The sequence below is a fragment of the Siphateles boraxobius genome, unplaced genomic scaffold (assembly GCF_051911475.1).
Source record: "Siphateles boraxobius isolate OS27281-9 unplaced genomic scaffold, OSU_SipBor_1 41, whole genome shotgun sequence".
Lineage (NCBI taxonomy): Eukaryota > Metazoa > Chordata > Actinopteri > Cypriniformes > Leuciscidae > Siphateles > Siphateles boraxobius.
The window spans coordinates 42,552,518-42,577,561 of NW_027509042.1; the positions used below are offsets into that span (position 1 = coordinate 42,552,518).

General features: G+C 38.0%; 3 protein-coding genes across 6 annotated transcripts; all 3 read right to left on the bottom strand.

Annotated features, from left to right (window-relative positions):
* Window positions 1-88: 88 nt before the first annotated feature.
* On the bottom strand, window positions 89-12,084 carry ssb (small RNA binding exonuclease protection factor La). Of its 2 annotated transcripts, none has more exons than XM_077199798.1 (12): window positions 11,965-12,084; window positions 11,458-11,516; window positions 11,270-11,373; window positions 10,315-10,489; window positions 9,998-10,105; window positions 9,421-9,524; window positions 9,237-9,308; window positions 9,112-9,154; window positions 3,398-3,535; window positions 3,089-3,281; window positions 1,680-1,796; window positions 89-1,133 (listed from the first exon to the last, which is right to left on the bottom strand). In XM_077199798.1, the coding sequence occupies exons 2-12, from the start codon at window positions 11,512-11,514 to the stop codon at window positions 1,039-1,041; spliced, it is 1,206 nt and encodes a 401-aa protein (XP_077055913.1). In that variant the 5' UTR covers window positions 11,515-11,516; window positions 11,965-12,084; the 3' UTR covers window positions 89-1,038. The 2 variants fall into 2 exon arrangements, with proteins under 2 accessions (XP_077055913.1, XP_077055915.1); XM_077199800.1 differs by having other exon boundaries at window positions 11,458-11,519; window positions 11,965-12,077.
* Window positions 12,085-13,781: 1,697 nt separating this feature from the next.
* Window positions 13,782-15,155, bottom strand: phospho2 (phosphatase, orphan 2). 2 transcript variants are annotated; one of them, XM_077199801.1, is made up of 2 exons: window positions 15,027-15,155; window positions 13,782-14,904 (listed from the first exon to the last, which is right to left on the bottom strand). In XM_077199801.1, the coding sequence occupies exon 2, from the start codon at window positions 14,896-14,898 to the stop codon at window positions 14,173-14,175; it is 726 nt and encodes a 241-aa protein (XP_077055916.1). In that variant the 5' UTR covers window positions 14,899-14,904; window positions 15,027-15,155; the 3' UTR covers window positions 13,782-14,172. The 2 variants fall into 2 exon arrangements, with proteins under 2 accessions (XP_077055916.1, XP_077055917.1); XM_077199802.1 differs by having other exon boundaries at window positions 13,782-14,899; window positions 15,027-15,124.
* Window positions 15,156-15,904: 749 nt separating this feature from the next.
* ppig (peptidylprolyl isomerase G (cyclophilin G)) lies at window positions 15,905-24,253 on the bottom strand. 2 transcript variants are annotated; one of them, XM_077199796.1, is made up of 13 exons: window positions 24,131-24,253; window positions 23,324-23,388; window positions 23,142-23,216; window positions 22,609-22,716; window positions 22,478-22,522; window positions 22,312-22,399; window positions 22,019-22,048; window positions 21,771-21,910; window positions 20,982-21,150; window positions 20,019-20,228; window positions 19,825-19,906; window positions 18,403-18,554; window positions 15,905-17,325 (listed from the first exon to the last, which is right to left on the bottom strand). In XM_077199796.1, the coding sequence occupies exons 2-13, from the start codon at window positions 23,382-23,384 to the stop codon at window positions 16,353-16,355; spliced, it is 2,133 nt and encodes a 710-aa protein (XP_077055911.1). In that variant the 5' UTR covers window positions 23,385-23,388; window positions 24,131-24,253; the 3' UTR covers window positions 15,905-16,352. The 2 variants fall into 2 exon arrangements, with proteins under 2 accessions (XP_077055911.1, XP_077055912.1); XM_077199797.1 differs by having other exon boundaries at window positions 22,019-22,094; window positions 24,131-24,239.
* Between the last annotated feature and the right edge of the window lie 791 nt (window positions 24,254-25,044).

The following is a 25,044-nucleotide window of genomic DNA, read 5'->3' on the forward strand; positions in this document are numbered from 1 at the left end:
GTTAATCAAAATGAGTGATTAAATAGAGAAATTGCTATTTTTAACCCAGCTCTGTAGTCCATTTTCCAGGTAAAACCACATATTACAGTTTTGATTTTCAAGATCTTTATTGAAATTCTAAATGTGTGTAATATTCATCTTAACACATGAGATACAGTAAAAAACAAGGAAAAAAACCGAAAAATGAGTGCTTGTTGAAGCCCTGAAGGGGTAAATATGAAGCATTGCATCTAAAACAGCACTTTAGATTAAGAGACATGTTTCCGTTGCTGTGATAAAGAAAAGGTGAGTTAAAAAAAATATCTTCAGTCAAAATTAAGTACTCTTAATGAAAACTCTCCGGACCTACATGCCTCTGTAACCACTTGAAGCAATGAAGAAAAAGAAATAAGGATTCCACACACTTATCGTGTTACGTTTGTGCAAGTGACGAAATTAAAGAATATTTTTAACAGGCGGAAAATAGGTTTTCGTTAATGAAAAAAAAAAAAAACTGGATTAAGACTAAAAATTCAGACATTTCCAAAACCCTTACAAGTTTACTTGTAGGTCTCAAACATTTCTAAAAATAATACAGTATTGCATACAAATGCTGTCAGAACCAATAATCAGCTCCTTGATAAAGCTGAAAAACTAATCGGTACAGAGTAACCAGACTGTCACCGCTCTAGGAATGAAAGAACACATAAAGATGTCAATAGTTACTCAAGCGTTACCAGCAAACTGTTAAGCTGAACAGATTTTGAAAACCACACATTTATAAAGCTGCATATGAGATCTTAAATCATACCAACAATCATAAGTGTGTATATGACAAATAAATAAACGGCATCTAGGATGTTTGTTCAAAGAAAACAATTCCATAAAAATTTGATGCATTATGCCTTTATCATGACAAGTTTAGGGATAAAGTGTGGTGTAAAGCCTTTGTGCAGCTTTTAGCCTTTGACACAGGAAGTAGTCTGAGAATGTATTTTCCAGATCTCTTGAATTTAGGGAACAGCTACAGTACAAAATTAAGGCCACGGCTCTTTGCCCTTAAGAACCATTCTCGCTTTTTGCTTGTTTGGAAACCGGTGCTTCATTATCTTGCCCATTCGAATCGAGAGGTCTCTTCTTTGGACTGGCGGGTTCTGTTGAAGGGGGAAATACATTTATGTTTTCATATGACTGAAGCCAAACTTAAAGCAAAATTTAGCATTTATTTACTCAACACTTGACCAGTCTGTGGATTATGGGAAAAAACTAGCTTCTTAATAAAATAGTTGTGCTAAAAAATAAATAAAAAAATGCCATGCAAATCCACTGCATGAAGGGAAAGTCAACAGTTAAATATAACATTGTTGTCTACAGAACATTGTGGCAATGATTTAAATGAACTTCTACTTTGTTGCAAAATTAGATGAATTATTATTATTATAGTACATTTGACAATGAAATTTTTTTTAGACTTTGTCTTAAGTATAGAATATAATTACACCTCTAAATGTTTTTTTTTTTAAAGTTATAAATTTTACTAGGCATGAGAACTTGGAGGTGAAGAAAATTGAATGCAAAAATAAATAAAACATAATAATAAGAATAATGTAATGAAATTTTATTTAAACCAAATATTTTAGTTTATTATTTTATTTTATATTGTTAAAAATTAAACACCCACTTATGTGACATCCACTTACCTTCATCTCCCTCTTCGTCACTATCAAACTTGGTCTTCTTTCCCCTAAACTGGGTCTGTTCTCTTCCTCCTCGGTCTCTGCGTCCTCCCCTGCCTCTTCCACGACCCCTGTGACCTCCTGCAATTATAGGATACGGCGTGAAACAAGTGCAAATGTTTTAAAAAGTGAAATCATATGGGTTCAAATTAGGGCTGTGAATCTTTGGGTAGGCAGCGAATCGATTTGATTCACGATACATAGGTTTTCGATTCGATTCAAGAACGATTTTTTTGCAAATTCAGAAAGATTCGATTCACATTAAAATTCGATGCGATTCGATTAATTTGATTCTTAATTTTTTATATGCATTCATAGGATTAATTAAATGCTTCCCCCAATGGGTCTTAGTCAGGGTGTGGGGTCACATTTTGTCTATTGTTACCATGAACTTTCCCAACTAAACCTTAACTAACTTTTCATCATAGAATACTCTTTGTTCTCTTTATACTGAACATTTTCCTTATGATTCTGAAAGAAAACGCAACGGGTGTCAACTTGTGCTATAGTAACGATTACGAATGCAACTTTAATGCGCATCTGATTGATGGATAAACCACGCGCTCTTATTTCAGTGTAATTAATATTGTAGTTATTTCAGCAGTTTCCATCGTACATTCAGTTTAAAGACATTAAGTTAAATTTCAATCATCATTCATGATTCATCGGAGGCGTGTGCCTTTTAGACACCTTATGTGTTTGCTCTTTCCATGTAATAAATGCGCACCCTTGAATAAGTGGGGTTTTACTTCAGATGCTCAGGACGGGTATGACCCATTTCCGTAAAACTTCAGTATCTTATCTTAAAGAAGATAACGGCGATGTTTCCACGCAACGAACGCGTTGTTTCATATCAGTGGCCGCGCAATGACATGGCAGCTTAATCAATGACTTGAGCGGTTTGACTCAAGACTTGCTTTCTCGATAGAGAGCTGTCATCTGCTCATGTGAACATCAGTGGCTGTCCTGAGGAGAGCATTAAACATGGACTGCTCAAACATCTGTAGATGAGAGCTATATGGGACCGAGCCTGAGCGAAATCCAGTGAAAGATGGTAAAGAGTTCAGCGAGTATCTGTGAAGGAGAGCTGGGAGGACGCCAAATGACGCCGCACAACGCCTCATTAATTCGCACATGTACTAATTTAATGTTTATATATTTTAAAGCACTGAATCGCTATAGAATCGCAAATTATTCGATTCTTAGCATTTTAAATCGAATATTGACCGAAATAAACGATTCACGATTCAAAATACATGTTTCAAGATCGATGCATAGTCAGGATTTGTAATCGATGCATCGAGAAAACGAATGAATCGTTACACCCCTAGTTCAAATACATGTGCGTGTCTTTACTGTGTCCTGTGAATTACCTCTGCCTTGTTTGCGTCTGTTCATGGACTCCTGCTGATCCTCGATGATTTTCTTCAGCATCTCCATCTCTGTGTCTCCCTCAAGTATCTCCCACTGAACAACATGGTCTTTAACCTTCGGATCCTCCCCTCCCTTAGCCTCGCGGACTTTCTGCAGGGCATCCTTGGCGTTTGAGTGAAACAGGATGGTGCCCTGAGAAGGATATCAAAGACAAAAATAATGGAAGACATCCTTAAGGTATGAATCAAATGATTTACTGTATATGATTTTGTCATTAGAGTAGTATGTGAAGCACTCTCTGTTCTCACCTCTTTTGCTCCTCTGGTGAAATCAATCCATTTAATCTGGGCATGATCAGAAAAGACTGTATGAAAATCTTCTCTCGAGGTCTGACCCAACTCACCGGAGAACTTCAGCAGACAGCCTCTCTGATCATTCAGGGATTTCTGGGTAAGCACAAGAGTGATATTATTAAAGGGGAGCTATTATGCACCTTTTCACAGTCTTGATTTTCTTTTTGGGGTCTACTAGAATATGTTTTTATGCTTGAAATGTAAAAAAAAACAAAAAAACATTATCTTTTACATATTTGACATTATAGGAAAAGAAGAAAAATTGAAGAAAAGAACAACATGCTCTGATTGGTCGGCTACACCAGTGTGTTGAGATTGGTCACCGGCTTCTAGTGTTTTGGAAATGTCACCGCCTTTAACATAACCACGACTTTCAACATTACACACTAAAGAGTGGAAAATTCAATTAATTTTTTGCTATAGGAGAGGAAGTATTGTCTAAACTGGTTAAATCTTCAAAATCAACATGTATGTAAGACACTATACAGACTAATGGCGCTTTTCCACTGCATGGTACGGTACGGTTCGGTTCAGTACGGCACGCTTTGGCGCTTTTCCACTGCATGGTACGGTACGGCTTGGCTCGGTACGGCTCACTTGTGGCGCTTTTCCACTGCATGGTACGGTATGGTACGGCTCGCTTCGACTCGCTTTAAATGGTACAACTTCTGTTGAGGTTCCAAGCGTACCGTACCGATTCTAAAATGTGACGTGGAAGCACTGTAGTTCACTGATTGGTCAGACAGACAGAATCGTCACAACCAGCGTCATTGTATTTGTGAGACATCAAACCCGCTAGATTTAAATAGCCAGTAACAGCCACCGCTATAGCACCTGTTTTAAAACTACTTGCTTGACTTGGTTGAAGAAAAAAAACTTCCAAAAAAGAAATGGCTGAATCGTGGTCAGTGGACGAGAAGTGCAGATGTTCCTCTTGTTGGTTGCAGAGGAGCGTATAAACTATAACGATCAGTCATAATCCCACCCACTTTGAAGCGGTACTAACTTCAGTGGAAAAGCAACCGAGCTAAAGCGAACTGAGCAGTACCGCGCCGAGCCGTACCACGCAGTGGAAAAGCGAAGAGGGCGGAATCGTGCTGAGCCGTACCATGCAGTGGAAAAGCGCCATTAGCTACTGAAAGAGATGCTTCCAGAAGTTATAGATCCTCTTCTTAATATTATTAATTTATCATTGCCATTAGAATACATACCAAAAACTTTTAAGCTGGACATTATTAAACCTCTCATTAAAAAACACACAACTTGATCCTATAGAATAGACCGATGCCGAATCTTCCTTTTCTGTCAAAAATACTGGAAAGAAATGGTATCTGTGAGGATTTCCGAATCATAGTACGTAGACTGTTCTTATTAGAGTTACAAATGATTTGTTCTTATTCAATCAAGGTTGTATCTTTCTATTAGTGCTACTGGTTCTTAGTGCTGTATTTAATTCCATCAACCACAACGTTATTTAGAATAGAAACAAATACTTCTGACATTAGTGGAAGTGCATTGGCATGTTTCAAATTATATTTATCCGACCGTTATCAGTTTGTAGCAGTAAATGAAGAGGTATCATGAGTACCTCAAGGCTCAGTACTAGGACCGTTGCTTTTCACCCTGTTCATGCTTCCCTTGGGAGATATTATTAGAAAGCATAGTGTTAGCTTTCACTTTCACTGTTACACTGATGATACTCAGCTTTATATTTCTTTACGTCCTGACGAAACATACCAATTCACAAAATAACGGAATGCATAGTTGATATAAAAAAATTGGATGACTAGTAATTTCCTACTAAATTCTGAAAAAACAGGTTTTAATTATTGGACAAAAACTTTTGTAATAACCTAGAATACTGTCTAACACTTGATGGCTGTTCTGTCAAGTCTTCGTCGTCAGTTAGCAACAATGGAGTGTAGCACCTGTTTTAAAACTACTTGCTTGACTTGCTTAAAGAAAAAAAACTTCCAAAAAAGAAATGGCTGAATCGTGGTCAGTGGACGAGAAGCGCAGACGTTCCTCTTGTTGGTTGCCGAGGAGCGGATAAACTATAACGATCAGCCATAATCCCACCCACTTTGAAGCGGTACTAACTTCAGTGGAAAAGCAACCGAGCTAAAGCGAACTGAGCAGTACCGCGCCGAGCCGTACCACGCAGTGGAAAAGCGAAGAGGGCGGAATCGTGCTGAGCCGTACCATGCAGTGGAAAAGCGCCATTAGCTACTGAAAGAGATGCTTCCAGAAGTTATAGATCCTCTTCTTAATATTATTAATTTATCATTGCCATTAGAATACATACCAAAAACTTTTAAGCTGGACATTATTAAACCTCTCATTAAAAAACACACAACTTGATCCTATAGAACAGACCGATGCCGAATCTTCCTTTTCTGTCAAAAATACTGGAAAGAAATGGTATCTGTGAGGATTTCCGAATCATAGTACGTAGACTGTTCTTATTAGAGTTACAAATGATTTGTTCTTATTCAATCAAGGTTGTATCTTTCTATTAGTGCTACTGGTTCTTAGTGCTGTATTTAATTCCATCAACCACAACGTTATTTAGAATAGAAACAAATACTTCTGACATTAGTGGAAGTGCATTGGCATGTTTCAAATTATATTTATCCGACCGTTATCAGTTTGTAGCAGTAAATGAAGAGGTATCATGAGTACCTCAAGGCTCAGTACTAGGACCGTTGCTTTTCACCCTGTTCATGCTTCCCTTGGGAGATATTATTAGAAAGCATAGTGTTAGCTTTCACTTTCACTGTTACACTGATGATACTCAGCTTTATATTTCTTTACGTCCTGACGAAACATACCAATTCACAAAATAACGGAATGCATAGTTGATATAAAAAAATTGGATGACTAGTAATTTCCTACTAAATTCTGAAAAAACAGGTTTTAATTATTGGACAAAAACTTTTGTAATAACCTAGAATACTGTCTAACACTTGATGGCTGTTCTGTCAAGTCTTCGTCGTCAGTTAGCAACAATGGAGTGTAGCACCTGTTTTAAAACTACTTGCTTGACTTGCTTAAAGAAAAAAAACTTCCAAAAAAGAAATGGCTGAATCGTGGTCAGTGGACGAGAAGCGCAGACGTTCCTCTTGTTGGTTGCCGAGGAGCGGATAAACTATAACGATCAGCCATAATCCCACCCACTTTGAAGCGGTACTAACTTCAGTGGAAAAGCAACCGAGCTAAAGCGAACTGAGCAGTACCGCGCCGAGCCGTACCACGCAGTGGAAAAGCGAAGAGGGCGGAATCGTGCTGAGCCGTACCATGCAGTGGAAAAGCGCCATTAGCTACTGAAAGAGATGCTTCCAGAAGTTATAGATCCTCTTCTTAATATTATTAATTTATCATTGACATTAGAATACATACCAAAAACTTTTAAGCTGGACATTATTAAACCTCTCATTAAAAAACACACAACTTGATCCTATAGAACAGACCGATGCCGAATCTTCCTTTTCTGTCAAAAATACTGGAAAGAAATGGTATCTGTGAGGATTTCCGAATCATAGTACGTAGACTGTTCTTATTAGAGTTACAAATGATTTGTTCTTATTCAATCAAGGTTGTATCTTTCTATTAGTGCTACTGGTTCTTAGTGCTGTATTTAATTCCATCAACCACAACGTTATTTAGAATAGAAACAAATACTTCTGACATTAGTGGAAGTGCATTGGCATGTTCAAATTATATTTATCCGACCGTTATCCGTTTGTAGCAGTAAATGAAGAGGTATCATGAGTACCTCAAGGCTCAGTACTAGGACCGTTGCTTTTCACCCTGTTCATGCTTCCCTTGGGAGATATTATTAGAAAGCATAGTGTTAGCTTTCACAGTTACACTGATTATACTCAGCTTTATATTTCTTTACGTCCTGACGAAACATACCAATTCACAAAATAACGGAATGCATAGTTGATATAAAAAATTGGATGACTAGTAATTTCCTACTAAATTCTGAAAAAACAGGTTTTAATTATTGGACAAAAACTTTTGTAATAACCTAGAATACTGTCTAACACTTGATGGCTGTTCTGTCAAGTCTTCGTCGTCAGTTAGCAACCTTGGAGTGCTCTTTGATAGCAATCTTTTATTTGAAAGCCACGTTTCTAGATCTGTAAAACCATCTTAAAAAGGGTAAGTTCGGCGTTTTACAAGAAAAGCCCTGTTTTAAGATTGTTTCTGATGAAATCGAATGGTTAAGATTAAAATTTGGACACATGCTGCTGTCCCGAGAATTTTGGCTTTTTGTGTTAGGCTACGCTATCCAAACATTGGCAAAGGTGCATTATCGCCACCAACTGGGCTTGAGTGTCTATTATTCAAGCTCTCAACGGAAGAATGTCCGGTTGTGAGGCGTTTGAAAAATAGGTACACAGTTTTACAAGGAATGGTAAAACACCTGACGGAAAGCATCTTTTGCAGCGATTTTTGCGTGAGCATATCAGTGAACACCCCAGACCAATCGGTGAGTTTCACGTCTTTGTAAACTAAAGTTTAATGCGTTTATATGAATGATTGTTCCAGTGCCCCTATGAAACCATTGTATAGGTGGGGGGGTGCTAACAAAAACCTAAAATTCTCGGGACAGCAGCATGTGTCCAAATTTTAATCTTAACCGTTTGATTTCACCAGAAACGATCTTAAAACAGGGCTTTACTTGTAAAACGCCAAACTTACCCTTTAAAAATATATCTAAATTACATATTCAGAACAAATGCAGAAAAATTAGTTAATGTGTTCATGAACTCAGGGCTAGATTATTGTAATGATTTACTGGGTGGCTGCCCTGCATGCTGAATAAACAAACTCCAGCTGGTCCAAAACGCAGCAGCTAGAGTTCTTACAAGAACCAGGAAGTATCGCAGCCCTGAATGCCAGCAGAGACCGTGTCTACTAGAACAATTCCTTGTGAAGACCTCATTGATATGACAGCCATCAGCACAGATCCTCAGCAAAGACCCCAAGAACCGGACAAGTCCTCCGCACAGACCCCTATGGCCAGCGTCGGCTCCATACCAGCATGATGAAACCCATCTTCAAGGAGAAGGAACTGGATGAATTATTTTGAAAGCTTCCGATCCACAATCTGACTTGCAGCCTTAATTATAAACACACCGTGTTCTTTGGTTGGCCAGAGGAGAATTGGCCCCCCGACTAAGCCTGGATTCTCCCAGGTTTTTTTTTCTCCATTTCTGTCACCCAATGGAGTTTGGGTTCCTTGCCACTGTCGCCTCTGGCTTGCATAGTTGGGGACACTTAAGTTTTAACAATATTATTAATCTGACTGTACTGACACCATTGTATGAGAACTGAACGATGACATCACTGTTTTCTGCATAGCTGCTCTATAACATAATTCAATTCATTTCAGAATTTATGTACTTTACACAGTTATTGAACTGAAATGAATCAACACTGAACTGATTTTAACTGAATAATAACCGTTTACTAATTTTCTGCATCACTGAATCGCTATTTTCCCGTTTATCACTTAAAGGCTGCTTTGAAACAAGTACTGTATAAAGCGCAATATAAATAAAGGTGATGCCTTGAAAATGTAAAAAAGCTTAATAGGACCCCTTTAACACAAACACATCTGAGAACTTGTTTTATTTGCAATTCTGCATGAAACTCACCAGCTCTTCTTCTTCAGCTTGTTTCTGCTTGTCCTCCTTTTCACTGAAATGCACAGATTTACCAATTATAACATTTTAGATCTCATCTCACTTTTTAGTAGAAAATATGTAGTGTTGTGCATTACGTTTTTGCTTTGGCTTTTGCTTCCACGCGATTTTGCTTCCTCTCTGACATCTTTTTAGTAAAGTAGGCCTCTCTACAGACAGAGGTCAAAGGTTAACACCTCTTACACCAGTATATTCAATGCCATTCAGTTACTAGGTAAACATGCAATGCTAAATGGGGAACTAAAGTGCAAAAGCACCTACTTCATCATAACGATCATCTCGTTCCCTTTGTACTCTTTGACATCGGCACGTTCGACAAAAGCTTTGGCAGCCTCTTCAGATTCTAGAACTGCAAAGATTGATCCCTGCAGACGACAGCAACAGCTCAGTTTTGATATGGTAGATGGCACATAGCTACAGTTTTCATATATTAAAATTGAATCTATCCGAATGTTGTTAACTAAGGGCATTTTAGACCTGTAGATTGTTTGCTTTGTTCCGAGACAGTAACTTAAATTGTTACAATGTTGCATTTTCTTCTTGGTTAGGTTCACTTTCACAAGGCGACATTTCAAAGGGTACTGAAATGTGTTTAAGCAAGTCACATATGAGTAAACTGCCCTACGTGGATCCGAGCGCGATTGCCGTGTTCATATGCCTAAACTAACCGAATTAAGGGAGAAAACGCACCAGTTTCTGAAACAAATGCCCTAAAACTAAATATTTCCTTAGAGAAACCATATCACTCAGAGATTCCTCATAATTGGGAAAAAAAGACAATCGCAACTTCCGTTTCACGTCGGCTTTAAGAGAACTCAGACTTTCTTAAAACCCTTACTTTGAAAGTCTTCAGGGGTCCTTTCCTCATGTAGATGTTCTCGACAGTTCCTTTATCAGCGAGCCACTCTTTCACCTCATCCAGTGTAGTTTCAAGAGGAAAACCTTTCTGTTGAATTTAAATATTAACAAGTCAACAAAATGCAGAATGTGGGTATAGTGTCCTATTGTAGGATTCAAAAACAGGACAAGACTACATCTCCCAGTTTTACAGAGGACTAGTCATATAAAAATATTATTATAAGCTGTTTGCTTTAGAGCAAAGGCAACACGGGTAGGCAGAAAGAGGACTTAATGTCATTGTTCCCATTCGCTCACCATGTAGATGGATTTGTGTTTGAGTGCGTCCCTGTATTCCTCACTGTTCTCTGGAAGAGGTTTGCTCGGGTTTCGCCTTATTTTGGTTTTGTCCTCGCTGATCTCCAGCAGACCACTTTTAGATTTCTGTAACGCCTCCACAATGAAGGCTGCTTCTGACGTGAGAGTCTTTAGTCTGTGGGGACAAATACAAAAAATGGGACACAACCGCAGCAAAGTAACGTGGACTGACACAATGAAGAATCTTCATGTAGCTATTTTCTCTTTAAAGTAATTTATGCAACTTGTGAACTATACTTTGATACTGGAGCAGAATGAAAGCTTTGTGTGAGAAAAAGACCAAAATTCAAGCTATTATATTGACTAAACTCACCATTGCAGCTCTAAAATGTAATTTTCCTTCAAAAATGTTTGGCACGACACATCCAAAGGGGCCACACATAAATTTGAATGCGCGTGAGAAAGACATTTGTGAGCTAAACTTCACTTTGTTCCTCACACAAATCTATCGCATGGCTCCATAAGACCATACAACATATAGTTAATTTAATGTGCATGATGAAGTTTTAGTGTTCTTCTGTCCATTCAAGATTTACGACAGTTTAAGCTGAAAATTACATTTTCAGGTCCATGCTCAAATTTAATAACTGGACTATAAATACATAGTTTTTGACTGACACACAAACAGTATCAGAGGGTTAAATGTTGTGGCGTTGTTTGCATGTTAGCCTAAAGACCAGCTTAATTTAGCAAAACAATTTCAAGAACATTGTGAGATACAGGCTAATGTTTTCTTCATTTTTTATCATATGAATGCCTATGAAAGACGATCGAGCCGATCAGGGTAGGCAAGGGGCGGAGCGACACGTTTAGCCCCGCCCCGTTCTGCAGGCTGCAGCCAGGTGTACTTGATTTATTCAGAAACAGGATGCATTTCTTTTGCAGTTAACGTTACCTATTAAATTTCAGCATTGTCTCCAGAGTAACCCAGCCGTCATCTAACTGCATCTGCTCTTTCAGAAACTTGTCTCGGGGGAGATTGTGGTCACCAAAATAGTACTAAACACAGACAGAAACATTGATTATTCATGTCACTGGTATGAACAACGGCTTGGAAAGATAAAATACTAATGATTATCTCACCTCAATCTGTTCTGCCACCTTCTTCTCCAGAGGAGACATTTCCTGATTGTCTGCCATCTCTGCTAGGATGATAAACAACACTTTCTTGCAAACGTTCAAAAGTCTGAACACATTATTTATTTTGCGTATATTCTATCAAAAAGTTACATCACAACCCTATACGACCATGAAAAATGTACATGAACATGATTTTCAAACCACGTGTGAGTACAGCAGAACTCCTGCATGCAGTTTCTATTTTAATAGAAATATTGACTCTTTAAGTTTATAAAACCAGTGTTTAACAGCACTAAAATTGCGCGGTGTGAATAATATTTATAAATTCAGTCAACAGCAGTTCTAAGTGTAAAGTGTTTATAAATCATGTACGCCACGCGCGCCACATGTCACAGAATGATACTGAACAAACGTCGCGCGCTCAATCTGTCAATTGTATGTTTTCGCTCCGATCTGAAATATCGCAACACTCTAAATAACAGGGGAAACAAGAAAAAACGACATACTCACTTTACTTGCGTTCTGAATCTGTCTGAACTCAACGAAACGCCACACTAAACGAAATCCGATTCCGACCGTGAGTCAAGTATGGCGTCGCGCAGTTATGATGTCACGCAAAAACTAGGGTGATTGGGAAAATGAGGACAACTCGGAATACACTCATCTCCAAGCTTTTTCAGTTTGAGAATATTCATTGGGTATACATTTTTTAGTTGGTGACTATGTTGGTCTTTAACAATATATCTTTAAGGCAAGACACCCCAGGTGAATAAAATAAACTAATAGATATCACCATAGTTCCCCAGTTGAGTGACAACATTAAGAACGATTTCTTATCTTGTATTACAGGTTTTCTGAAATATTATGTTTAAATATACTAATGAGGCATTATATAATTAAATATGAACTAATTTGCAAATATTTCTAGAACAAAAACCTGAACATTGGATAAAGCTTAAAAAATGTTGTTTTTCTAAATTATTAGAGTCAAAGGTTTTTACAGGGGTGTTTTTGGAATAAAATGTTGTATATAATCAGGCAAAGAACAAACCCTTCGGTAAAAACATTCAGAATAAAGATTAAAACTGTAACGTTTGGCATATGTACGTGTGAGATTTCAGGAGAAAAAAAAACATTTTGAGAAAACGGCCTTTAAAGATATGTAGCCTACTGTTTTGAAATCTACAGACTCAAATAGATAAAGTGCTATAAAAAGATACACTTACAAGTGTATTTTGGATGTTTTCGTTTCACTAGTCTGGAGAAAAAGAACACTTTATGCAAAGCCAAAAATCTCAAAACTGACAGATGCATGAAAAAAATTGCTTTTGCCTTTATCGCCTTAATAAAAGCCACAAGAAAACGCATCATATAACCTATAATTATAACTAATGGTTTTCTTAAGAGATTTGTGCAGTAATAAGTGCTGGACTCAAGTTTAAGCTTCAGTAAATTACCGTCTCCTATCCGACACAGACAATTATTCAAAGAAACAAAAGACAGGCCATAACTTTTTTTTGTATTCCTTTTTAATGGGACACTAAACATGTGTGTCACAAGTACAAAGGACAAAAGATTTGTTGTAAATATTAACAGGAACAAGGTCTTAGTTTAGGTCAATATGGCGATGATCCAGTCATATAAATGGATTTGTTCTGACAGATCCAAGCTTCCCTGTAAATAGTCATATAAACCCACACTAAAGTCCACAAGCTCCTCCATTCATCTCTGTTTGCTTTGAATACAACACTTTGCATTTCCAATACACATCTAAAATTCAGGCTTATTCAAGAAGAAGCATTCGCAGCACTGTTAATCAAGAGCAGCAAGTCTGACACTTTACATGCTGTCAGAGTAACTATGACCCGGATGGCTTTTTAAACACCGCTGGTCTCCAGGAAAAATGGGTGTCAAAAGACACCTTAAAAATCTGGAAATTAGTAGTTTGAGCATTTCAATAATAATAATAAGTTGTACTGTATAACATTTTTAAATTCAAATGTTATGTGTTGCTTTTGGAAATAGTTTTAATATTTCCAGAATTCATAACAGTGGTCTCAGACTTTTCAGGCCCACTGTATATATGAAAATATGGTACTATAAAACAGATTAGGGCTTCCAATAATAATCTGGTTCGTATTATACTGTATAATCTAGACTATTTTCATTTTATAGTACTACAAGATTACAGTGTTAAAGGATTTTGTCACAGCCAGGCTGCATTCATTCATAACATGACAATAATGGCATTCATTGGTATAGTTTTAATAGATAGTGATATTAAAGGGGAATTTTTTTATACCATGCAAATAAATATTTAGCCAGCATGTTAAAACTTTTATATTTGTTCATTTCAATGGTCTACAGCAAACCTCAGTGGATTAAATATAAAGCACCTCACTGTTAAATCATAACAGTGAGCTTATTTTATGAATTACATTTCCAAGACAAATTGCATTTATACTCTCATAAACACTTAAATGTAAATTAACATGTAAAATATATATATATTTTTAAATGTGCACCAAAGATAAACTCAGATATTACACCATGCCCAAATAAATTTATCAAGTCAATTAAGGGATGTTTTTTTTTGTGTGTGTAAATTATCTATAGCCTATAGTTCATGCATATGATGCATTTACTGCAGATTGCAGAATAAACATATTGATATTCTATCGGTTCAGTAAATCTATCATTATCTTATATAATACTGTATTACTCAATTAGAGCTCGTAATTCCCGGAGGATTTCATTGCCACTTGTCCATGGCATGATTTTCGCACTGAGAGCTTCTGGACCCTCTGAAATGGCTTTGCATAACAGTTTCTCTAGGGTGAATCCTTTCCTAGGCATCGCAATATCCCCTTCTCTCAATTCTTTAATGGGGCAAAAGTCATTTCCTCCATCTCCTATATAGCAAATCCTCTCATAATGCACACCAGCTTTAGCTTGATTCTCTCTGAAATCATGCAGTACCCTCCTCTTGCACAGGTTTATAGGACATTGTGTACAGTCATGCGCGTGAAAGCAGCGCACACTCATGTAGCCGCGCGCATCTATGTTTGCAGGGTTAGTGAAGACGTCATCTATAGCCGACTTCAACCCCGATGCATGCAAAACCCAGTCTATGAAGGCAGTATTAGAATCGGAGATTATAATACAGTCGATGTCGCTCTTGTTCTCAGATATGTAGGTCAGGAGCTCGAACATGCCCTCGGTGAGCGGGATGCTCTCCATGACCGCGCGCATGTGCTCCGGGCTCACGGACTGTTCCCCGATGTAGGTCAAGACCCGACCCATATACTCGGTCCATCGGCCTCTCTCGTAGGACTTCTCCAGCCAGTCCGGTAACGTCTGGTCGGGAGTGCAGCGGATCACCCATGTGTCGCTGTTGTCATCCACTATAGTGTGGTCAAAGTCGAACACTACTAAGGTCTTCATCCTGCGCTGGGAATAAGAAAAAAACACAATATTGACACGATGGCTGACAAACAAATGTTCAACGATGCTTTCTCAGCAAGTCACGTAAAGAGATGCATGTAAGGAAATGTAATCAAATGTGTACCAACCTGAAGCGGCAGCCTGAGTGAATTATTCGATTTTGTTAACGATTCTGAGACGGACACTTGCTTACAACACAAAGCATGATTAGTCACTGCTCGTCTCTGATAGGCTGCGGTTCACGTCACTCAAACGTCATGCGACGCTGTGATTGGTCAGTCAAATCACTCAAGTCAACTTGGGGGCGTTCTTGCTTTCTGTTTCCAGTCAGTTATTCATTCAGTAAACCGAATCGGTTTATTCGAGATGAAACCGGTTTTGTCTAACACTGCTAGGAAATCATTTTTAGAATAGTGCAGTCATAACTATGAAATGCGTCAGGTAGACATAAATATATATTCTGGATGTTGGGATTTTATTTTTTAATTATTGAGTGATACAAATAGATATCCAAAACCTTGTTATTACAAACAAAATTTTGAATATATATTTTATCACTCAATAATTAAAAATAAAATACCAACATCCAGAATAAATAAAATCATGTCATTAGGAATAAAATGTTATATAAACCCTCTGAAAAACCTAGACTATAGATGGGGGGGAAAAACCAAAAATTTGTGCTTTTAAAAATTGAAATTGAAATCTATAATCCATTAAATATCAAAAAGCTTATGGGGATGAACAATGGTGGAAATGAAGTTTGATATAAAACAAATTAATTTCAGAGTTTTAGATTTGCTTAATATTACGGAAATAAATATTTTTTTTGCTTTTAAAGATTTGCTGTAATGTTCAAACTTTATCTAACCGTTAAAATATAAATCTCATATCAGCCAAAACATAGAAATCAAACAAACAAACAACTCTACCAACATATTAATAAGTTAACTACACGATTAAATTTAGGAAGAGATTTCAATCAACAGGACCACTGAAAGCGAGGTTCACAGGTTCAGTACCAATTTTTATTTGTCAAATTCAGCAGAACCTCACATTGTCATTTCTAGAAACAGAAAGCCCTTACAAAACTCCAAGTTACGCAAACACGTCCCCAACAAACCCTTAAAAAAAACTCCAGCTCAGATCAGACAGAAGGAAAAAAAAAATTGTAAGCAACCATTTTCACAAAGAAACTCACTTAACATTTATGTCGAGATATGGGCAAGAAAAAACAAACGTCAGATAAAAGCAGGACACATATAACCGATTCAATTGAAACAAATTAGGATTTTACGGCCTGTATCAGTTATTAAAAGTATTCCAGGGTGTGTCCACAATGTTTACACGATGACTAAAATGTCAGTCTCTTCGTATCGTTTGCAGAACAGCAGACCGTTGATGCTTGTGTAGGGAAAAGATAACTAAAAATAGGGAGTGGTACATGCAGAGTGTCAGTCACTGTCGCTGGAAGAGGCGTCCTTTTTCTTTGCATCTTTTCTTGGACTTTTAGATTTGTCCTTTGCTCTCTCTTTTGATTTTGGGCTCTCGCTCCTTTTACTTTTCTTCCGTTTATCGCCATCGCTCTCAGAATCGCTGCGTCCACTGTCGCTCTTTCCTCTCCTCTTCCTCCCGCTGGTTCGATCGTCTCGCTCTCGGCTCCGCTCTTTCTGGGAAGAGCGTTCTTTGGAGCTTCGGTCTCGTCCTCTGGTTTCTTTGCTCTTCGCCTCATCTGTGCTCTTCCTCTTGTTTCGGTCTTCTGCATCTCTCCCCCGATCTCGAGCTCGGTCTCGCTCTCTGCTTCTCGAGCGGCGAGAGGATCTTCTGTCCCGGCTGCTGCTGTGACGCCGGTCACGGCCTCTCTCGCGTGATTGGCCACGTTGCCCTCGACCCCTCGACCGGGACCTACGCGACGCATCACGGCCCTTTTCTCTGCTTCTTGATCGGTCACGTTGCTGCTCTCCATTCTTCTTCTTTTCCACCTCCTTCGATTTCTCCTTTTCATTCCCATCCGGATGCTGTTTGGTCCTTTCTTTGCTTCGGTCTTTCTGTTCGCCTTCCTTCTCTCGCTCTTTGGCATCTTTATCTTTCTCTTTCTCTTTTCTGTCCTTGCTGCTTGAGCGTCCCCGTTTGTCATCGGCTTTATCGCGCTTTTCTTTCTCTCTCTTCTTTTCTTTGCTCTTGCTCCGGCTGCGAGCTTTCTTCTTTTCCACATCGGCATCAGTCTTTTTCCGTGCGTCCCTATCTCTGCTTTTGGAGCGATGTTTGTCTCTCTTCCTATCTCTTCCTCTGGATGGACTGCGTGATTTGTCCCGCTTTGCATCTTTCTTTTCTCGTTCGGAGTTCTTTTTCGCTGCTTCTTGTCCTGCAGGTTTGTTTTGGCTGGCTGGTTCAGGGGCATCTGCTTTGTCCTCTGACATATCTCCTCTAAAATAAAAAAATACACATAAAACATTAATTTCCAGCAAATTATAATAATAACTTCTGATTAGGGCCGGGCGAAAAAACAATAATGATAATTATCACGATAATTTCCCTTGATCAAATCGCTGTGAGATCCGCTGAGAAGTGCTTGAATTCAGCGAAGAACACAAATTTCTATGTGATTTAGTTTTTAAGCCAGATGAAACGCATCGATGCGCAACGATACAGTCAGAAGGCTTTTCAATCTATAAATCACCAAATTTACCATGGTTTACTGTCGTAACACTAACTGCACCACGGTATTGTGGCAGAAATGTGGAATATTCGTATACAATTTATTATATTATTAATGTCGACATGTATTAAAGTACTGTAATATAATTACAATATGTTTTGGGTAACACTTTATTTTACAGTTTCCTTGTTACATGTACTTACCATAGTAATGATAATTACATGCAACTAACCCTCAACCAAATCCTAACCCTTATAGTAAGTACATGCCATTAATTGATATTACTCATTACTTAGATATATAATTACACTAACAATGACACCTTAAAATAAAATGTAACTTTTTTTGTGATTAATTTTAATAAAACTCAGTCAGAATATTTACATTTTACCATATGAAATTAGGTTGTTAATTTTTACAGATGTTACTGTTTTTGTTGATGAACAAATTTACATCTGCACCCTAAATCAAGTTACTGTCAAATGTGTATCAAACTGTGCCAAAGATACGTGCTAATAAAGTCAGGCGACACAAATCCATTTCATGATTTTGAAACGATATCACCCATTGGAACATGCAGCTCTAAGAAATAAATTTTTCAATTAAGATATTCATTTAAAAAAAAAAAAAAAGAATTCTGACAGTAAAAAAAGTGTTTTAAAATTACCGGGCTGGTTTCTAAAACTTTCACTTCGGTGCAAAAATCTGCCTTTAAACTTAACATTTATCCTGATCATTTATTTACACATATCGTTCAGCTTTACTTCTAATTAAATAAACTTGAAAATCCCTCATTACATGAATCCCGACCTCAATATTTGCATGTACTGTAAAATTCGACTTACTTGTCCCCTTTGATCCATCTGTCCTGGGTGGCGGCTGTGTTAGATTTAGCTTTCTGTGTCCTTTGCATCTCCTGCCTCCAGTGTGGCGGCGTCTCACTGCGCCGAAACCGATCCCACGACCGCGAGCGAGACCGAGATGGAGTCCGATAGCGCTACAGATGGACAGACGAGATAGTTAAAACAAAATACATACAGGTGAAACTCGAAAAATTAGAATATCGTGCAAAAGTTATAATTTTGATGATTATGGTTTACAGATTATGAAAACCCCAAATTTAAAATCTCAGAAATTTAGAATATTACTTAAGGATTTTAAATACAGAAATGTCGGCCCTCTGAAAAGTATAATCATACATATGTATATAGTCATATATACTAAATATTAGTTTCACCTTTTAATTTGAATTACTGTGCGTTCACACCGCCGCCGGCGAGAGCGTCAAAGTGGCCGGAAGTCATTCATTTTCAATGAGAGCCGGCGGCGAGCTCCGGCGAGGGCGGCGCGGCGCGTCTTGGACGGTGAGAGCGGCGAGGAGAGTTTTTAATCAGGTCAACTTTATGGTAATGTGCTATGACGCGGTTCGGCGGCAACCGGCGGCAACCAATTGGAATGTAGAAGTACTCCGTTTGAGAGGATTCCAGAGAACGCAGGCCAGGTAACATTGGTTCCGACCACATTAGTTCCCAAGCAAAATGGAGGAGAAGTTAATCAATTCTGTTGCGGGTTTACCATTGTTATATGACTTGTCCCTGTTTACGTACAGGGACATAAATAAAAAACGATGCGTGGACCAAGGTTTCTGAAATTGTTGGTGTTTCTGGTGAGTTGATGATGTGCATTAACATTATATATTTTCTGAAAAATAGCGGGAATTACATGCTAACTTTCACATTTAAAATATATTATTAGGTTAACTTATACCCTACCTGTGGCCAGTCTGCACAAATACTGATCAATATGCTTATTTGCTTGCGGCCGCTTTAAATGAAGTTTAAAAGAAGATCAAGCATTCGATCTACGTCAGAGCATCAGAGCGTCCACGAATCTTGCACGGCGTCGTTAGCAAGGCGGCGAGAGCGTATTTTGCCACTCTCGCCGGCGGCGGTGTGAACGTACAGTTACTGAAATACATGAACTGTTGCACTATATTCAAGTTTTGAGTTGCACCTGTAAATGAGCTTTAATTAATAAGGAATAAATTACATTTTAAAATATATTACAATAGATACGAGTTATTTGAGGGTGTAATAATATTTTATAATATTACAGTTTTTACTGTATTATCGATCAAATAAATGCAGTCTTGGTGAGCAGAAGAGACTTCTTGTAAAAACAGATAAAATCTTACACTTTTGAACGGCAGTGTATTTACATTTAATTCATAATCTGTCTTTCAAAGCAAACCACAGTTATTCTCTCACCCTCGGTCCTCTTCCTTTAATCCTGCGCCCTGACCTGGTCATCACCAGTCTTGTACGGTTTGGCCGTGAATTCGCCATGGGTCTAAAATATAACATACAAGTTATGAACTGGAGAGGAAAATAATAAAATCACACAATATAAAAATGTCATCCACGCCATTATACATTATGAAATATTAAATTCCCACATCTACCTGTCCCTTTCCCTCTCTCTCTCTCTCTCCCTGTCCCTTTCTCTAGGTCTCTCTTTCCCAGAGTCTTCCTTGTTTTGTTCTTTCCCCTGCTCCTCTTCTTTGGCCTTCTGGGGGCTTCGCCTCATTAGGAAGCGGTTTTCCGGAATGGGCGGGACTTCCTCTGGGCGGATGGTTGACAAAGGTTGGGGATCAGCCTCTTCCTCATCAGACCTGAAAAACATGTTAAAATTCTTACTCCATTATGATGAAGTTGTCAACAGAAGACGAAAACAGCACTCAATGCATATAATAAAATTAAACGAACCATATAATTATTGTGGAAATAATATTGCTGACTTTGTTGTTCTTTTGCACAGCCACTGTGTAGTTGAACTCTGCATTTTATAATCCTGCAGCTGCCTACATGCACAAGAGGCAAGCTATTATTAGAGCTTTTATTACACTTGTAGGCACATCCAGTGTGCATGAATGGTCATGTGACGTGTTTTCAGTTGTGTAGTGTGGACGGAGATAGTTTCTGAAACGTTTTCATTTTAAAACGAAAACAGACTAGTGTAAACAGGGCCAAGGCAGATGCTAACGTGGACAGGTTAGTGACCTCATGCTCTTATCCTTAAAAAAAACATGAGTGAAACTAGACAAAGGTAAATGAAAATACAACCCAGACCAAATTAAAATACAGGTTCACTTTCAACAAGGATGAACATGATTTGTACAAAATAAAAAAAAATTATTGGCTGCCGAAATCTTTTCAGATATTTCAAATATTTTTTATTTATTATATATTTTCTAATACATACAACGTTAAGGGTTGTTTATTTTTCAGTGATAATTTTGGTACCGTGTTTAGTACTGACATGCACAAGGAATGCAAATTCTTCAAACTTTCAAACAACTCGAGTTGTTGAAAGGTGCAAGATTTGAATCGTAAATGTGCAAAAGTAAACTGTATTAGCAAAGTACCCTTTCTTCTCTTTCTTCTTGTGCTTCTGTTCCTTCTTCTTATGTTCCTTCTTGTGTTTCTTCCGTTTCTTTTTCTCCTTCTCTGATTCCTCCGAGTCGGTGGAGCTGTCTGAAGAAGAGTCGTCATCACTCTCGCTGGATGACTGATGCTTCTTCTTTTCTTTCTTTGCTAAATTAAAAGAGTTTAAAAAATGCTTTAAAAGACACACTTTCATAATTTGACGATTAAACCAAGATTAAATTAAAGTGTGATGGCCACTATTAACTGTTTGGAATTCAGATATTTTTGCACTGCCAAGCATAATTTGAGTTTATACAAGTTTACAGGAATGGATATAAAACTTTCTGTATGAATGAATAATTCAAGTAAAGCCCCTTGAATAACACAAGTAACCATGAGTGACCGTGAAAGTAAATATTGATGCCCATAACACTGGACAGCCTTATCACAATTAATGTTACTTAATAAACAAGTATAAACAAAGTGCAAGTTAATTTGTCAAATTTAAAAAAAAGCAACTAGATCTAAATCATGTCTTAGGCCAAAAATATATTTTTATACAAGTATGCAATATAATTTGGGTGTTGGAAAGACACTATATAAATACAAATTATTATTATTAATAAAAATATACGGTCAGCGAGCATACTTGCGTTCGGTTATGAATTGCATGCCAACATATTCTGAAATGCTATGACACGTGAAGTTGATCTTTTGTAGCTAGAAGCTAATAACATAAAAATGCATAAAACTTACTAAAAATGAGAAGAGAAAATATTCAATATCACCTTTAGATTTCGGAATAAGTTCCCCACAGTTCAGCACTTTGACCTCAGCATAGGGTCGGCTGTTGGTATCCGTCTTCTGACTCTCGATCATCCGGATCACCTCCTGGCCGGAGATCACCTGACCAAACACCACATGAATTCTGGTGGGGGAAAGAGCAACAAAACCATTAAACACTGGACATACAGCACATATAAAATATACTTCTAATCCATATTCCTTAATAGATCACATTGTGCTGCACACTCACCCGTCCAAGTGAGGAGTTGGTTTTGTAGTTCTATGGTCAGGGACACAAAACAGTGAGGCAATATGTAAATACAAATCTAACGAACACAAAAACAGTGATTAATGCACACAATAAATCGCATTAATCATTATTATCCGCAGTTCATAACTCGCTCAAGACCAGACGAATGCACTGAGGACATATACACTTATTTTACATCAAGGCTGCAAAAAAAAAAGCAATAGTTGCAGATTATCATCCATTATCCAAGAGGACAGTAGGGACGCCTGAAGAAGCCTGTGTGTTGGACTCACATAAAGAACTGTGAGCCGTTGGTGTCTTTCCCTCTGTTTGCCATTGACAGAAGGAACTCCTTGGTATGTTTCGTTGAGAAGCTTTCATCTAGAAAAAGAAAAATGGCAGAATATTGAACCCAGTGTTGTTATTAAAATCGATAAGTATAATCTTAAGGACACTCACCTTCAAAGAATCCTCCATATATAGATTCTCCACCTCTGCCATTCCCTGTTATGCAAACAAACATGTCTGTGTCAAATGTCACCACACACAGGATAAACATAATACAACAGAGAAAAGCAAGACAGTGGTACCTTCAGTGAAGTCTCCTCCTTGTATCATGAAGTCCTTCACTATCCTATGGAACGGACTTCCTTTGTAGTGCAAAGGTTTTTGGGTGGTCTTGCCAATTCCTTTCTCACCTGGAGAAGAAAACCCTCACAATGCATAAATACAGACATGGGGGGGGGGGGCGTTTCTCAAAAGTAACGTGAGCTAAGTTGATCCTCGAGAACATTAGTGGCACTGGCAATGGTCTCCACGATTCATTTGGGCTCACAATGCTTTTGGGAAATGCATCCCAGGACAGTGCAAGACTTGGGCTTTCTTTACCCGAAATCGCATACTTCCCTATTATATAGTAGGCGAAAAGCTGTGTGTCAAACGTGTCTGAATTCACAGTATCCATGAACAGTAGGCAAAAAGTAATTGATTGTCTATATTGTTGAAATAATAGTTCCTCTGACAAACAAATTACCTTTCCTTTCAATACAAATATATAAAAAGATATATATAAAACTGCTAACATTTAAAAATGTGAAATTTAGAGACTGCTTGTATTTTTTACCTGTGCACAGGCAGCGGAAGTTTTCACATGTCTTGGGACACACCTCAGAGAAAAGCTCGATGACGACTCGTCCCGCTGTAGAAGGAAAACCGGGAGAGAAAGATCACACTGGGAAATAAATAAATCCTTCATTTCCAGAAATTAAAGAGCAGCTGTCTTACAAAGGGCATATTGAGTCTTACCTGGCACATTACTGATGCCAACGTCAAAGAAGCAGCGAGGACGCTGCGCCTTCACCCCCATCACGCTGAAAAACACAACACACACATCAAACTGTAGTACAGAAACAGCACATCTGTGCTTTCAGACTCAATACAACACCACAAACAGTGTAACAACACTCTTACACAAACTAATGCACTCCATAAAGTGCGTGAACTTGGATTTTTATTTATTTAGTTGTGCATTATAACATGGATGTGTCTATGACCGATTTTGAAACATCCACCATAGAGAACACTGGGATTTATTATTGCTACATATCAATAGTTTTTGCCTACTCTAGCGTATTAATGAAGTAACTGACCGTAAATTTCAATGTAACCACTTTCACTTTCAGCAGAACATCACGCATTACGGCTGTGAACACGTCAAAAGATCAATTCTACATGAGTTTATGACGCTTTTGATATTCTAAATAACTTTTTGAATAAAACAACATTAAAACCTTTATTTCTCGTCATGGTGCATGTTGTCCTAACGTTAGCCTAATGGCACAGATAAGCTAATAAATAACGTTACACATTAACTGAAATCACCACCACCACACCAAGTGTACCACACTGTTTAAACGGCATAATTATCTAACTTACACTTGTGAAGAGTATAATCAGCACTGTTTGCTTTTACCAGCAATAAAATCGTAACATTTAACCTTTTAATGATTGAATGATTAGCATGCTAACATGCTATATGTGTCAATTATTGCGTAGTTTAATATTTCCATTTTATTCTTCCCCTTTTACTAGTAAACTCGGAGTTTAACTTACATGTTTGATCCAAATTAAACCGCTTATACTAAAATGAAGAGAATATAAACAACATTGACTGTCGTTCTCGTGTCCTCAGCGCGCAGGTCTGTAAAAATGGCGCCGTGACGACTAGCGGAGCATTCTGGGTAAAAAGATGAACACCCTCAACTGGAGACTATGGAAGCTTAATGCGGACAAAAATCATATGCGGTTTGCCGTTTCGCTTGAATTTAAAGGGATATTTCACCCAAATTCTATAAATTACTAAGTTGTTCCAAACCTGAGTGAATTTATTTCTTCTGCTGAATACAAAAGAACATATTTTGATGGGTCCCATTGACTTGCACAGTAGCCTATAGAAAAAAATACTATCAAGTCAATGGGAACCAGAAACTGTTTGGTCACCCATATTCTTCAAAACATCCTCTTTTGCTGTATAATTAGGCTACTTGAATGTTATACACTAAAACTCTTATTAATTCCCTGATGCTCAAGACCCTGCGTGTTCATTTAGATTTGGTTTCCATTCATGTGTTGTTTATTTCACCAGCAGATTGGTGATTCTTTACCCCTTTCACTGGAAACGTACTTATTGTATTGCTCTCTTGGCAGGCCTTCCAGCAAGCACTGTCAAAACTCTACAACTGATCCAGAATGCAGCAGCAAGAGTGTCTTCATCGAGCTGAAGAGAGCGCTCTTCACACCTCTCTTCATAAACGCACTGGTTGCCAATCGCTGCTCGCATCAAATTCAAGACACTGATGTGTTCCTACAGATCAACCACTGGCTCTGCACCCATATATATCTAAACACATTAGGCCTACTTCAGACCTATATGCCCTCCAGAAGCTTGTGTTCTGCATGTGAATAGCTCCCTGGTGCCATCAGCCCAAAGAGGCACAAAATCACTTTCACGGACCTTTACCTGCTGT